Source organism: Etheostoma spectabile, chromosome 7 (genome assembly GCF_008692095.1).
Source record: "Etheostoma spectabile isolate EspeVRDwgs_2016 chromosome 7, UIUC_Espe_1.0, whole genome shotgun sequence".
Taxonomy (NCBI): domain Eukaryota; kingdom Metazoa; phylum Chordata; class Actinopteri; order Perciformes; family Percidae; genus Etheostoma; species Etheostoma spectabile.
Genome location: NC_045739.1, coordinates 8,226,158 through 8,242,530, shown reverse-complemented (window position 1 = coordinate 8,242,530; position 16,373 = coordinate 8,226,158). Strand labels below are relative to the sequence as shown.

The 16,373-nt window shown below is 41.8% G+C and overlaps 1 protein-coding gene across 7 annotated transcripts in view; it reads right to left on the bottom strand.

The window, feature by feature from the left end:
• The window catches only part of LOC116692245 (ELKS/RAB6-interacting/CAST family member 2), a 147,488-nt gene that overhangs the window by 42,490 nt on the left and 88,625 nt on the right, over nt 1-16,373 (bottom strand). For all 7 annotated transcript variants that reach the window (XM_032520362.1, XM_032520364.1, XM_032520366.1 and 4 more), the window contains one exon: nt 879-1,026. In XM_032520362.1, coding sequence (XP_032376253.1) covers nt 879-1,026 — 148 coding nt within the window. The remainder of the gene's footprint in view (nt 1-878; nt 1,027-16,373) is intronic.

Genomic DNA, 16,373 nt, shown 5'->3' with positions numbered 1-16,373 from the left:
ATAAACAGATAATAGGCTTTCCTTGAAATTCCTTGAATGGAATTGCACCCCCAAAGAATTGTTTACCGTTTACGAGACACGAACAAACATAGGTTCACATTAAAATGCACACCCAGCCACTGCATCTGTTGACTTTTAAGTGCACCATGTTTCCCAGAAGCCCCAGTGACTCAGGAGACTGTATATGTGGACTCCCTGCTGTTGGGTCATTATTGTTAGCATCCATGTTACCTCAGTCACTGATGTGGTCTGACCAGACCTTTATGACTTGCATACCTTCATCAGCCTCAGGTTAAATTGAAAGCCAGGGCAATAAGGGAAATAGGTGTATGTGCGTAAGTATGTGTGTGAGTGTGTGCTGGGATTTGTATGTTTGACCAGGAGACATGAGACAAAACAGTCCGCCAGTGACTCATCATAAAAACCAAACGTCTGCAACTTGAGTGCATTTAATGACTCTGATTGCAACATAATTGTTAAGAGAATAGCTTTCCTTGTGTTTGTGTGCCTGGATTTGGAATCACAGCTCCTGCTTGACTTGTTTGGCTTATGATGACTGAACGCAGTAAGTGTGGTTAGGGGCGGGGAAGTCTACTCTATTAAGTACCAGGAATTATTAACCTCTATCTGTTTCTGGTTTTAAAGATCAAAAGTCTGCCCATGAGGCTGTTTTAGTGCAGGCAAGGCTGTATCGACTGCAGCAGGTTTGAATTTGTAGTCCTGCTTTGATTCACATGTCCTAAACGGTGACCGTAAGGCCAGGCTCCATTTGATTCATGTGAAGGCCAGTCAACCTCTTAGACCAGGAGTGCTATAAATTAAATTCAACGTTTCTATGCATGTATAAAAAGCTTGGTGGTCGCTTGTAGTGGATGTACCTGCTGTTTGAGTTGGTGCATGAGCCTGTCTTTCTCTCTCTTCAGAGCCATCACTTCCTCCTGGGATTTCTTCCGTTTGGAGGAGGATAACTCCAGCAGGGCAATGTTAGCATCCTTCTCACTGATGGCAGCCAGCAAAGCCTGCTGCCTGAAAGATGAGAGTGGGAAATGTGGAAAGAAGGGGTGCAACAGGAAAGATGGAATGTTATTGTAAAAAAATAACATATAATATAATATTATATATATATATATATATATATATTTAAATATTTTCATATATTCTTCAAATAAAAATTAAAAGTTGGAATGTAAAAATCTGTTATACAGTCAGAAAATAGACAGGCGGACAGCACAGAGACACAGCACCTTCATCTGCAACTGTGGGCCCTTGTACATATGCAGATGGCACAGCCAACTCACTCATTCCAGAGCTCCTTAAACTCAGACAGAGATTCCACAGGAAAGAAACTTTTTTGAAAAACTTTGAAGTGGTCTGTTAAGTGCTGTAATAGTGGTACCTCAGTGTGACTCACGGACATGTAATAGTGTAATGGTGTCTAATAGAGTAGGCGGGAGGAGGATATGACATGTTTCCTCTGTCGCCACAGTGTGTGTGTCAGTCTGTGAGTGTGTGTGCAGATGGGGGTGGCACCAAATTACTGTCTACAGGTGCAGAGAAAAACATACCACCAAGCTTCATCATGCACACACAAACAGACGTACAAATGTACACCCACGGGACTCAAGAGCCTGCCTTACGTAACCCTTCGAGAGAAGTCTGGAGCTGATCGATGATGACTGTATTCGAGCAGGATGTCGTAAATCCAGTGTTGTGATGAGCACACATTTTATCCGCCCACTCTAAACTAAACTAAACACACACAGAAGCACAAACAAATTCTCATAGATAGCCAAACACACACACGCACTATGGCCATTGACCCGAGGCACACTGTAACTCAATTTATGTACGGTTCTTTGTCTCCACCTGAATGACCATCTCAGGAGTCTCAAGCTGTCTAACTAGTGTGTAGTCACTAAAGGTATTTTAAGTTGGATAAACATAACGTTGCTGAACTTCAGACTCTTCAATCACATGGCATGGCAAGGTAATGTTTGGGTTTGTGTGAGGTGAGGGGTAGAGGAAGAGGAGGAAGAGGAGGAGGAGGGAGGCATTCAAAGTACACTTTGGATTTAATTAAAAATTGACCTGCATTGGAGTGTTTTTATTCCATGATTTAAGTCCCTGCAGAAATAACTCAATAATGAAAATAAACATGCTGAACTTAGAATAAAGTCCTGCTGGCTTAAGACTCCACATTTGGTGTTTTTAGTACAATTATCCGCATCTGGATTCTCCCATTCAAGGCCATTAACAGGCCTCTTGTGTTTGTGTGTGCCTGCATGTTGTGCATGTATTTGCGTGTGCATGCATGTGGGTTCTGACATGGATCGGACCAGCTAATCACACCATTAATCACAGAGCAGCAACGTGACACTTTTCGTCCCCCCACACCTCCACTGTTATTCCTTTTAATGCTCACAGTTGGGAACATGCACGCATGCATGCACACACACACACACACACACACACACACACACACACACACACACATACAAAAAATTCTTAAACCTAAAACAATCCACAAATCAAGGTGAGATTGATTTTTAAATTACTCTTCATACAATCCATTTTTATACTCATGGCCTAACAAACCCAATGACGAATTCTTTATTTTAGAGCATGGCACAATGGCAATCCCAGTTCCGTTCTCTTTGGCTGTGTCAAATAGATAGACAATAGTGAAGAGGTGATGCATGGAGTCACAGGGCATAGGGCAAGGCATGCGGCACAACCTGTCACTGTTACTAAACTAAATAAATTAGTCAGATTAAGAGCCCTAACATACAAGCAGAATGGCCCTCTTTAGAGCACACTGCCAGATAGGGAAACTCCAACAGGCCACATCCCAATAGTCTCTAATCCCACTAGACAATACTCTCTAGCAAACACAGCTTAAGACTGTTGTCTTACATCTGACTGTAAATACACACAACATAACTGCACAAAATAAAAAATAAAAATACTTATACAATGTAAATGTGTGATGCATTAAGTGCAGGGCCAACAGAAAGGGTGTAAGAAAAGAGTGCGGTGAAAGGTTATGAGCACTAATCCCTACCCCCATTTCAAAGGGGAGGTTTATCTAATCTGTGAAGTCATCTGAACAAGCCAAATAGAGATCCATCTCTTTCTGACCACCACTGAGTCACTTAATGAAGGAGTGTTACACTCCCATTCATCAACTTGCCTCTGCTGAATCAACTGATGAAAGACAAGGTTTAGGTGTTTGATTACTTACAATAAAAGATACTTATGATACTTATGTGATACTATGTTGATTCCACCAAGTGTTGCAGTGACACACTCTAGCTATAAAAAAACAACCTACATACAAATCCCAAATTGTCTCTTTACATCCTGACATTTTAGACGTCGTCTGTGGCATTGCACCTCTAGACCTCTACAAGGAAGCTACACTCAAAAGCCTTACTGTATGTTGTCTTTTCATGACCAGAATGTGTGCTGCTGCCTGTGAAGACATGGCTGTCACATCAATCACACCTAGCAGAGGTACAGACTTCCCAACTGAAAATTATTTAATGATCCTGAGACAATCCTGAGCCAGACTAAATTAATCCTCAGAACCAAAGTGGCTGCCGTGCTTCAGTGCAAGCTAAATCACTTCCAGGCTCTACAGTACATTAACACAACAGATTACAGAGCTGTCTCTCTGCGGGTGCTCTCTGAGTGATATTGCATGACTCTGCTGAGTGATATCTTCCTAAAACAATAAAAAAGGGACATTATTATGATTAGCCAGCCTGTAAACTTTATCTCCCACATCCTCAATCAGTGATTGTGTGTGAATGGTGTGTGCTGATTAGTATTACTTACAGTCTTTGAACCTGTTTCACACTGGAGTATTTAATCAAATCTAATTTGAGTGGCCATTTGGCCTTAGTCGTAGAACACACTTGCAATGTACATGAATCTAGCAGACAGGATTAATCACACACACACACACGCACACACGCACACACACACAGATGCAAAGACAAATGCTTGCACTGTATCTGCTGGCTGATCTTTAGTGGGTGAACCCTCACTCTTTCCTCCCCTCTTGTCTCACTCCCTGCTTAACTTAGACTTGGCGTGTTCTAGACAAACAAAGGATTATATTCATTTCCTTTCCAATCGAAAGGACGACAATGAAATGGTTTTTCATGACAAACTTGTGATCAGTCTTCATAAAAGTCACACCCCATGCACTGAGAAGTCATAAGGGACTCCAATAAAAGGACAAATAAATCCCGCTGCTGGATCTTCGGTGTCAAAAACTCTTCTTTAGTCTGTTTCTATACTACGAGATAACAGTATTTTGGCTGACAATGTAAACATGGTGCATATATAAACAGCTGTGCATTTATACATATCTACCATTCCTTTCATTAACTTTTAGTATTATAAAGTAGTGTAGAGAGAGCATGCAAGGCTCTGTGGAAAAGCATAGGCGGGTCTGACATCTTATTTATAAGGAGTAAAATTCTTAGCTCTACTACAACATATGATTTCAATTGAACCTTCATGGTCCCTGGGACATATTGAGACATTTGGATCTACAGAGGTAAGAGATGGATGGCTAAAGTACATGACCATGCGATGAGAGGTGAGAAGGAAAGGAGGGGGAGGTCAGCAGAGACGATATGGAAAGGAAAACTGGAATGCAAAGAGTGGAATAAGAGAAGGGTAAGGAAACTTGAGGCGGAAGGAGATAATTCAGGACAAAGGAATGAAAAATGAGGAGACAAGACTTTGATGAAGACATCTTTGAGGTGGAGCTGCTGTTGGAGGACTGTGTTGTCACAGGGCAGATGAGACACTGGCAGGTCAGAAAGATTCCTGGGCGACGTGTTAAGATGGGGTCAAGAGTGAGCATAAACACACATGCGTACATTTGCAAAAAACAAATTTAAAGAAAGCGCGTGTTAGGGGAGTTGCACTGTGGCTCGGAAGGAGGAGAAAAATAATAAATAATGAAAGAGATGAAGGCAATAGAAGAGAGAAAAGTATGTGTTTGACGAGTGACTGCCACCTGTGCTGCATGAGAGAGAAAAAAGGGAAGAAAAGTAGAGGAGGAAGGGAAGAAAGAAGCAGAGGTAAAGATTTAAGAGTCCCAGCCAACCCTAAATCAGCTCAGCGCACTCCATGTTGTTATTCCTAGGCGTCACGGTTGAGGGATATGTGTTTATAATTTGTGTTATGACTTACTTGAAATTATGAGTGTGGAGAGTCAGTAGGACAGAAACAGATGCGTCCGTGTGATGCCCGAGGGAACCATCAATGCTGTCTGCCCTTAAGTGCAGTGTGTTCATGTACGCGTGCATTCGCCTGTCTGTGCACACGTTTACGCTTTCATGTCATCATGTGCATGTGTGACGTATTTTGTAAGCAAGATGGGGAGCCCACTACTATCTGTTCCCAGGACATCCATTATGAGGTCTTCTAGTTTGTGATCATGTCCTTCCACCACTTAACTCTTCAGCTCTGCAGAAACATTCCATGTGCATTTTATGGCTGTTCCTTGATTGTGAGCGTGTGAAGGTGCGGCACGAGGCAAAGGGCCCCTGGCTAAGCGATACTAGAGGCCTGTGGTGAGAGCAAGCAGAGGACATGAGATTGGGGCATGGTTGAGTGACACTATTATTTATGGCCTTGGAACACTGTGTTATTTACAACTGAGGAGGAAGAGAAAATGTTTATTTCCAACAAAAAACACACACTCTGGCTTGATTTGGTAAGCTTACTGCAAAGCCAGTTAAGATGGTAAATCTGTGTTTCCACTCTAAATGTGGGTTAAATGTATTTTTATGAGGTCCAAGTTTTGGCTAGCTTAGACAGGATTAGCTCCATGCTAACCTGTGGCAACTAACCTGAAGCCACATGCCAGATGCACTTATTACCATACCCACTTCCTTCTGTCTGCTCGCCTGGATTAAACCCTTTATCTATCTTCATCGATAAGACAGGATTTATCACTGCCCAATGCAAATAAAACTTGAATGCCTGTCTTGTTTAAAAAATCATGTCAACTCCAATATTTCTCTTGAGCAGCTATATTTGATGCTAATTCTGAGCTTCATGCAAAAATGCTTAACTTTACATGCTAACCTTGAGCTGTGCTTCCCAAGATCCATGACTACAGATGGTTCTCCCAGAACTGGCCCAGGTTGTGTGTGTTTTCACTTCACTAATAAAATATACAACCCACTTACTCTGCTCACCCCCACTCCCATACTGGGGGGTTGGGGGGGGGCGTCTAATTGAAAGAGTATGTATCAGTTTTACAGCAACAAGAGGGAAAATACGAGGGAACAAAAATCAACAAATCTGCCAAAACTAGCCAAATGTTTAGAGTGGGAGCAGGGACGAGGAGAGATGGCTGACTGCTCCCAGGGATGAGCAGGACCAGACGGCCACTGCTGCATTCCAGCCGGAGAGAGAGGGAGACAAATAGAGAGACCCACACAGAGAGGAACAGAGAGAGACCAGGTGCCTGTGTGTGTCAGTGTGTGTGTGTGTGTGTGTGCGTGCGTGTGTGTGTGCGTGCGCGTGCATGCATGCTTGCGTGCGTGCGTGTGTGAGTGTGTGAATGCAGACAAATGAGAGTAAGAGAGAGCGCTTTGAACTTTCTCTCAAAATTAAGACTTGTCATGTCAAGGCAAAGACAATATTTAAAAGACACAGATGACAAAGAATGTCATTTCAATTTGATATACGTTTTGAAAGAATAGTACACTTGCCTTGTTTCCAAGATACTGAAATAAGAAGATTTATATTAATCTCATGCTTCAGGGTATTCCCTAAAATGTTGGACTATTCCTTCACTAAAGACAAGCTCTGGCTTTGACAGAACTACTGGTGGCTTTAGGTGTCTTCCCTCACCGCCATCTCCATTGCATCACCTTGGATGGATTCCTGTTGTTGTAAAAACAGGATAGATTAAATAAACAAGGCCTAGTGGGATGTCATTGAGGATCATGTCATCGGCAGCTCTTTCCCATTTGGATGACCTTGGGTGTCTCCATGTGCGCCCATGTTTGCTTGAGTGTGTGTGTGTGGGCGTACTAATTCCTGTGCAACCTCGATCATTCACATCAAAATGGGAGAAAAAAAACACAACCCGCATCAGATTAGTCAAAGCCCTGCCAATCTCCAAGCTTCAACCAATAAGGTGAGCCCTGACCCTAAACCTCCAAAGATCCTACCAATAGTAGAGCAGGGTTTTCCATTCTGTCTCTCTTTGTTTTCTGTCTTTATTGTTGCTCAGCTGACTGACAGTGTCTCCCCAAGGTACGAGAAACAAGACAGGGTTCTGTACTGTACCGCACACGTAAAGGGCTCCCCCGCCTTGTGTACGCGTGTGCGCACGCACACACACACACACACACACACACACACACACACACACACACAGCAGCTGGGTTGTTTAAACTCCCTGTCATCTGAAAGAGAAGTGAGGGTCACAGAATGTGTAACACTGCTCCAGTCACACTACTGTAAGAACACACACAAAAGGAGAGAGGGAGAAACATACACACATATGCAGAGTGTTAAGAAAGAACACTAAGGCCTCAGTATAAACACTGATGAATTATCCCCCACCCTCTTATGTCTCCGATCCAACCAGAACACTTCCCCGCACAATCTTTTAACATCAAAAGATGAGACTATACAATACAGCTCCTAGCGCAGGGGATGATGTTTTGTTGAGGTCAGATGGCTAGAAAAAAAAAAGACCCACATACATGTACTGTTGCTTTACTTTAGGACAGGATAAACATTTGTTTTATTATTGATCAATCATTTAGTCTCTAAAATAATTTCCTAGTAGCAAAAGTAACATTTGTAACATTTTATATTTTGTCTTGTGTCCAACCCTTCAGTATCCTGAGTTATTGAATTTAAAGTGGAAAAAACAAATTCTACAGTTTTTTTCAATTGCTAAACAACAGTGGGCACAACATGACTCATGTGCAAAACTACTACAGTCTGCATATCAGCAGTTCATGTGGACCAAACTCTACTTCGTTTTTCATTGCTTGAACCCAGTTTTCGATATTCTACAAACTCATCCCATGGCTTTAACCACAATGTGCACAACACTGTGGATTTATAGCACTTTGTTCAAATGCTAACACACTGCTGTCACAAATGTTAACCACACATTCAAAACAGAATAGATTTCAGTCTGGTGCGTATCAAACTCTGCTGATTGCAAATTTAGCTGAAAGCCTAAGCAGGTGTCTTTTATAAATGTTGAGGATGACTCATTTTTACTCCTGCCACCTAAAAAGAGGCATAGATGGTCTGATGTTACTATTTTCACATAACACAGGTAGGGTAGTCATTTTGTGTAAACCGAATTGATAATCATTAAACCTATTTTTGTTATACTATGCTAGATTACAGTTCACAGAATAAATGTTTAGCAGACAAATCTGCTACATTTGAAATCATTCCATAATAATCTTGGCTGCTTTAATTGTAAAAATGTAGCATATAACAGTCAAAGGAATTTTAAAAAACCTAAAATATTCGGGCCTTTTGGGAACCACATTGGTCAACCCGCTGCTCCACCCCTGCTCTAATCTGACAGTAATGTAAATGGTAATAGCAAGAGGACACCTTCTGCATTGCGTCATATGTAAGAGTGGTCTCTGCATTGTCTTCTGTGTTCCACTGTGTCAAAATAGCCATCTGTCAAACACAGTTTATCACAGGCTTTTGGATGGAGCACCACAATGTTCTCTCTCCATTCTCATTCCATCACTCCTTCTCTCCTCCCTTTCTTTCACTAATCAAAGAGAGGAATCCCTCATCGGAGGAGAGAATGGCATCACCTCCTCCTTGGACTTGGTCCTCTCTTTCATTCGACTTCTCTCTCCCTCTATCATTCTCTATTTGGCTGTGTTGTGCCCTATACTCATTCCGGAGTGGGGCTAAATATTAAGTTCAAGGAGGTTATGCAAACACGTTGAAACAGCCATCCTTGGCCTAAGTATTACCCTGAACCCTTCAATTACCCGCCTTGCTTTCCTCTCTCCCCATTCCTCCTTCCTTTCCTGTCCTCCATACTGGTTCTCTCACTCTGGTCATCTAACTTCAGTTTGGAAATACAGCACACACTCATGATGTGGGGCCAAAAAGCCTTAAAATATCAGGGCCAGAGAGTACAAAATTGTGGCACACTATTACACATGCACACACACAAAAACGTGCACCCAAAATACGCAAGTACACACAAACCATTGAAAGATGGGTCCAGAAAACAGTGGGAGCAAGTACCCCCGGTGTTTTTTCTCTGTGTTCCAAATGTAGGGCCCGGCGGTGGACCACAGCTGAACCACAGCCGACATGCGGTGGAATGGGAGGCCACCACACTCACTTCCCTTAGAGGAGCCATAGAGACGCACACACACACACACACACACACACACAGACACACATGTACACACATGTTCAGCAATTTCCTGGATAGCACTGTCATGACGATGGGAGTCCATGTTTAAAAAGTGGTTTGAGGTGAAGGGACAGATCTGTATGGGCTGTTTCCCACAATGCTTTGCCAGACAATTACACAACCCAATTAATGTGGTTACTACAGCACAGCTAGGACTTTACTTAGTGCAAGCTGAGTGACCATGTGAGAGAAGATGTGTGTAAGCTCCTTTGGCCTGTATTACTCTTAGAATTATAGCTTTCCTTGGAGCCTGGACCGGTCGATTTCCCGTCAGTGTGTAAAGGACACACAAGGTCACACTAACATTCACCCCACACTCCATCAGCCAATCCCAGTTATTTCCAATCACAGCCACATGAGTATTATAAAAGCTGCATACCCAGAAAACTACAAGACCCACAATGTCTTGTGTGTCTTCCCAGCGGAGAAGTCCTTTTCTTTCAAATAATGAAATTTGAACCATAAGCAAATATGGGTGTCACATTGTTTTTTAAGTAAAAAACGTATATAGCGGCAAAATATTTTATTTTTTGCAGTTATGCTAATATATATCCTAAAACAATGTGCATATAAAATATGTACAGTATGTATCTGTCACACTCATACAATACACCCCCCATATAAAATACCCTGTCACAGACTGTACAGTGGTAGAAGAGCGAGGTGCAGACTGCTGGCTATATATGGTAACGGTGCTGTTTGTGAAAATTACCTGATTAAGATCTGAAAACCAAAACAAGTTTTGATCAGACACACTTGTGTGAAGTTTGTAGAAAATGTCATCATTTAAGCAAAAGAAAAAACATAAAAACCACAATGTAAAAATATATTACAAGTAAAAGTCTTACACCTAATTTGATTTAGGTAAAGGAACAGAAGTATTATAAACACAATTTAAGTAAAGCTATAGTGGGCAGTTTCTGTCGCCCGCATAAAGGATTCTAAGTAATGACAACAACACTGTTGGCGCACTGGCATGACGCAAGCCTTCAGTGATCGCACATCACCCCCACCCCTCTTCCATGCAGTTGCTAGTAGCGTTTATCCCGTTAATTCTGGGAGGACACGGAGGATTTAAAAAAAAACATGGACTCTTTAGAAGAAGTAAATTTTTTTTTTTTAAGATTATTTTTTAGGCATTGTAGGCCTTTATATTCAACAGGACAGCTTAGACTTGAAAGGGGAGAGAGAGGGGGAATGACATACAGCAAAGAGCTGCAGTCGGAGTTGAACCCGCAGCCACTATGTCGAGGATTGAGCCTCTTTATATGGGCGCACACTCTACTTGGTGAAATACCCAGAAGTAGGTTGTCTGTGGTCTGTCTGTTGGGCGCTTCTTTGGGTTCACAGCCATGCCTTCACCTGTTGCAGCAGTCTTGTTTGTCTCCAAAAACGCTGCTGTTCTCAGGCGGGTAACATGCATCACTCAAAATGCTGTGCGCAAATGTTGCACGCAGCATTTTAATGTAGATTGGTGACTATATTGTAACCTAGCTGTTAAATAAAGTCAAAAAGTACCGCATTTCCCTTTGAAATGTAGTAGTCTAATTACTGTGAAATGGTGCCGTGCAGTGCTTGAGTAAATGCACTTACCACCTGTATGTACAAAGCTGCATACACTGGCACAACGATTTGTTAATAATTAGCAATCCTCTGATTTCAACCTTAGTTCATTTGGTTTTCTTTTAATGAAGGATGGTAAAATGTAAGTAAAACAGAAAAACAATCTGTTAAATAAACACTGACCACATACTAACGGATACAGACTTCATTAGCACAGCTTGAAAGTGATTTAAAGTGTGTAAGGGGGAAAAGATATTCAAAGCAAGAAATGATGCAAGACAGACAGAGACGCAGACAGACACACACACACACACACACACACACACACACACACACACACACACACACACACACACACACACACACACACACACACACACACACACACACACACACACACACACACACAGGGCTAGGCAAGGGTGCTGATTAGAGGAGCTGTTGCCAGGTCTGGACAGGTCTGCTGTATATTTAGACAGATCAGTGAGGATCACAGGATCAAAGAGTAACATGATTACTACCTGGCCTTCTGATAAAAAAAAAAAAAAAACTCACTATTATTTCCCAGTCAATATACACAGTATCACACACATTTGGAAGAACACACACATCTATGCACGTTCTTGCACACAGACTCTACAAAACCTGGGTCCCAGCATTAAAAGACACACAGTGAATTGTATCGACACACAGTAGACACAAAGATACATGCAAGAACAAACAAAAAACACACACACACACACACACACACACACACACAAACACCCACACTGCTCTATAATCTGGGTAATTTGTACGTTGAAGCTAGTGTAGACAGATCACGCTTCTGGTACATTGAGCCTGTTGTGTCATTGCACTTGTTCGTCAGTCGGTGTGAATTCCCAATAGAGACATACCCACACTTGTAAAGTATAGTGGTTGTGAATACGTTTCGTGTGAAGAAGACATATTGAAACAACCTGCGCTTTGTCATAATGGCGCTTCTTGTTTGCAGAATATTTGACTGTGTGTTTATAAATTTTACGATGGTGTGAAAATTGAAGCTGCAAGTGCGAACACACTGGCACAGGCACAAGCATGCAAGCATGAAACAGCAAAAGTGTGTGCCTTGTAATAACCGCAGCAGAAAGTACATTTGCTCTTATACATTTCTGCTCCTCGTCTAAGGTTATCTTACTGGAGTCCAGGTTCCTTTCGCCTTTATTATGTTTTGTCTGCTTTTTCTCACAATGCATTCATTAAGCATAAACTGATCCACAGACAACATACACACAGACTGTACTGCAGTGTCATAAGTGCTCTGCCGGCCCTCCCACACACCTGTGCATGTATTTCAGCATATGTCTGTTTTTTAATAAAGAGACCAGTGGTAGTGTGCAGTCAGATGCTGCTGACAGATCCACTGATTTCCAGATTGATAACACACACATACATACACAGCCGAGCCAGCTCCCTTGGTAGATTACATGATAGTTATTTTTAACAAAGGCTTCCACTCAGTCCTTTGGCTGGCTATGGTTGCAATGGTGAACAAGTTTTTTTTTGTCTGGTTCTTAAATCTTAAATGATTATTCTGTCTGTGGTGACGTGAATATAATGTTCTGAGTTTCAGAAGTAATTCAAGTTTGTTATAAGGATGCACTTAATACAGATCAGACCATTTAAGATGATTATATAAATGTGTTTCTGTTTATATGCCGGAGTGGGACATGGCTTGATGCATCTGCCTCTATGTGTGTGAGCGTGTGTGTGTGATTGCATGCTGTGACCCGGCAGTAAAGAGCATTACGATGTGCTGTTCTGTGTAAAGACGCGGATGCGCTCCACTGACATTGGAGAGTTGCGGGTGAGAGTGAAATCATTAACTAAATAAATTCCTAATGTACCTTCACTTTTGCACTGTCAGACACACAGACACACACACACACACACACACACACACACACACACACACACACACACACAAAGTATGCCTTAAGTGTAAGTGTGCTGCTACATACTTCTATTCATTGTGAATGCCATGACAATCAGCATTACATTGTTATTAGGTGTACTCCAGATGTGAATGGGAAGAATCAGACTTTATCTCATTTAGCTAAATTTTGTCCCCGATTGAATCAGTTACCACCAGATGAGCCATCCTGATCTACAGCTAACTTAAGTACTGATGAACCTATAAGCTGACTTCTTCTGGAGTGCTATATATTTTGCTCCTGAAAAACACTAATAAAGACAGAAATCCTCCAAGTTTGTGCTACAGTATAAGAAAGTTCTACAGCTGCTTCTCAATGTGCCTTTAACTTTAATTGACTAATCTACATATGATACAGTAAAAACACGATTGACATACATACACAGAATGTCTTCCCATTCTTTCTTAGCGCTAAATAATGCAATATTTGATTAGACTGAAGACACATCTTTGAAACTGCTCTGGTCTCTGCTGTGACTGTGTACATGTGTAGATTTGTTTAGGTGTGTTGTAAATATTGGGAACATGTCTGTTTTATAGCTGTTAGGTCTCCTGCCACTGCCACAGCAAAGAGTATACAGGTGTGTTTTTAAGTGGCGCACAGTCATGTGGGGAAAAAGATTCTAGAGAAAATGTCAACACTGCTTACAACTCAAAAAGACTGGGCTCATTTAACAGCTACACTGTGATGACATGGTGTGCATTAACAAACAGCTCTCATTTTTGTGCCGAGGATGGGCTAGAGACCACCTCAGAGCTACAGAAGATCTAAAATAGACTCTGCTGGGAACTGTACAGACACACGTACAAACATTGTGACACGGAAATCTGTCTGTGTCACAGAACATCAACTTTAAAAGGAGGTGAAGAGCATGTGAGTGAGAATACATATTTGCAAGCAAGAAATAAATGTTTATTGGTCTTTTATCTGCAGTCATGCAGACAGACATACCAGGACACTGCTTAGAAGTTTGGGGAAACACTGGCACGAAACACACTGTGACTGACATGTTGAGATATCTGCAGTGTGCCATGCGTGCAGATACATGTGGGCTTGTGTTTCTTTGTGTATGTGCATGAATGCATTTGGTGTTTGTGCTGCCTGTGTACTGTTTTTGCAGATGTGTCTGTGTGCATGCGTCTGCATGTGTGTTTATTGTGTACTGAGGTCCCAAAGTGACATGTCCGGACACTGATGTCAGGAAACTGAGACACTCTGAGTCTGACAAGCATACCATGCAAGGAGGAGGATCTAAACAATGTGCCGCAATTGCTTTATTACTCAGTGTTTGCCCTAGGTGTCATGTTACTGAAGTCTTCTACACCATAAAAGCCTTCTCTATGGTTCAGCACTGTGTTTGTGTTTGCTCTGGCAGAGGCTCCCCTATGACTAGTTATATTGGACTTGCTCAAACAAAGCCAAACACACAACAGGAGCCGCGAGCAATTAGGGCCTGCCATAGTGCATAACTCCTCTCTGAACACCCTCTGTTTCCTTCTTTCCCATACACCAGTCCCTTTCTCATCTACCACACGTCTCAGGGATTGTGCTTCCATCCACAACGCACACATTCACATATCAGTCTTAGCAACATTTGCATGCTCACATCTGTGCTCACATTCTGTGCGGCAATAGCAGCAATACTACTGTTTGTGTGTATGTCAACTTCAGGATTAAATGTGGACCTCGGTGGGTAGAACATCGCTGACTGGTACAGTAAAGCCTGTAACATTAGTAGGTAGCCAAATCCACTGGATTAATACATATTACAATGATTTATCAGAAAAACGGGTGGGCCCTGTTGTGGGATCCATTTGTTACCATCCACATCTTCACAATACACTTACATTCTGTTTCTGCTATTTTTTGGGTTAGAAACATGCATTTTATACATTTGACAACTTGGTTTTGAACTCACTTCTGCAATGTAGATGATTAAGACATTAAACATCTACATTAAGAGTGAGGACAATAATAGTGAGTGATGGACATCCAGTTTGAATCAGATACTTTGGAGCCTGAGTAGAGGGTGATATCTTACTGCCTGTGGCTTGGACAGTAGACACGGTTAATATCTGTTTCAAATCAATGTAAGAAAAACTGCTAAACTCATTCTGGGTCAACCCCCCCCCCCCCTCCCCCCAAATGTCTTTTTCTTGCTGTATTTCGGGGTTTCCTTTGCCTTTTGTCACAAAACACCTCATAAGATGTCTCTTTCTGCTAAAAACAGTGAAGGAAGACAGGATGGAGAGATGGAGCAGTGTTGCAGTTGTAGAAAGAGAGTAGGGTAGGTTGTGTGTGTGCTGGGGGTATGTATGTACCAGTTGTGTACTAATAAAGTTAATGATTGCCATCTGGCCAGAAGAACAGATTTCTGAATTCCTGGTTTTCATGTCTCTAGTTTACCAGGGCATTATTCCAGCCCTGCTTGTGTGCCACTCATTGAAAATGAGAGCATTATTTTCAGACCCAGTTGAAATAAATAAAATGCAGAATGTGCTCATATTATAGTTATAAAGCCAGAACCATTTACAAATAGTATGAGAGTGAATAAGTTAATTTCTGTGGATAATAAATTACGTATATCTATGTCTATGTGTGTGTCTGTGTGTCTGTGTGTGTGTGTTTGTGTGTGTGAAATATGACATAGTCCTTGTTGCCTGTTACACACACACACACACACACACACACACACACACACACACACACACACACACACACACACACACACACACCACACACACACACACGCATACATACATACATATACACACACACACACACACACACACGTTTATATGTGCAAGTATAAGTGCATGCATGAGGATTTGCACCTAAATGCACACCAATTTCTGAGTATATGACGGGACTACATACCTCGGTATGTTTGTCCTATACGTGTAAACCTTTTGTAGTGGCTAGTGTAGCTCTCCTGTTACACATACATGTTCTTTATGGGCTGGCTAATGGAGCTGAGTTCTTCCTGCCTCTGTGATGTGGTTTACTGTTGTTTGATGTGCTCAGGAATCCTGCATAAGAGAGCACCTCAAGCTGATCTTATCACATAAAAGCCCTTGCAATGGAAGAAGACACTCAGCTCTCTTTTTTAACTTAATTGAGATCTGTGCCCCTGTGAGTCTTTGTGTGAGTGTGTATGTGTTGTGAGTAAGTGAGCGAGTGTGCACCATTTTTCTAATTCACTCGAGTGTGTAACCCAAGGCCAAACACACACATTTGATTACAGTAAATGCTGAGCCCGGAGACCTGTGGCTTAAATTGACCAGAGACATGTCAGAGCAAGTTACCGTGAGTGCGTAGGCTATGTGTGTGACAGTAATCAAAAGAAAAAAAACAGGGATTTAGTTTTTTTTTTT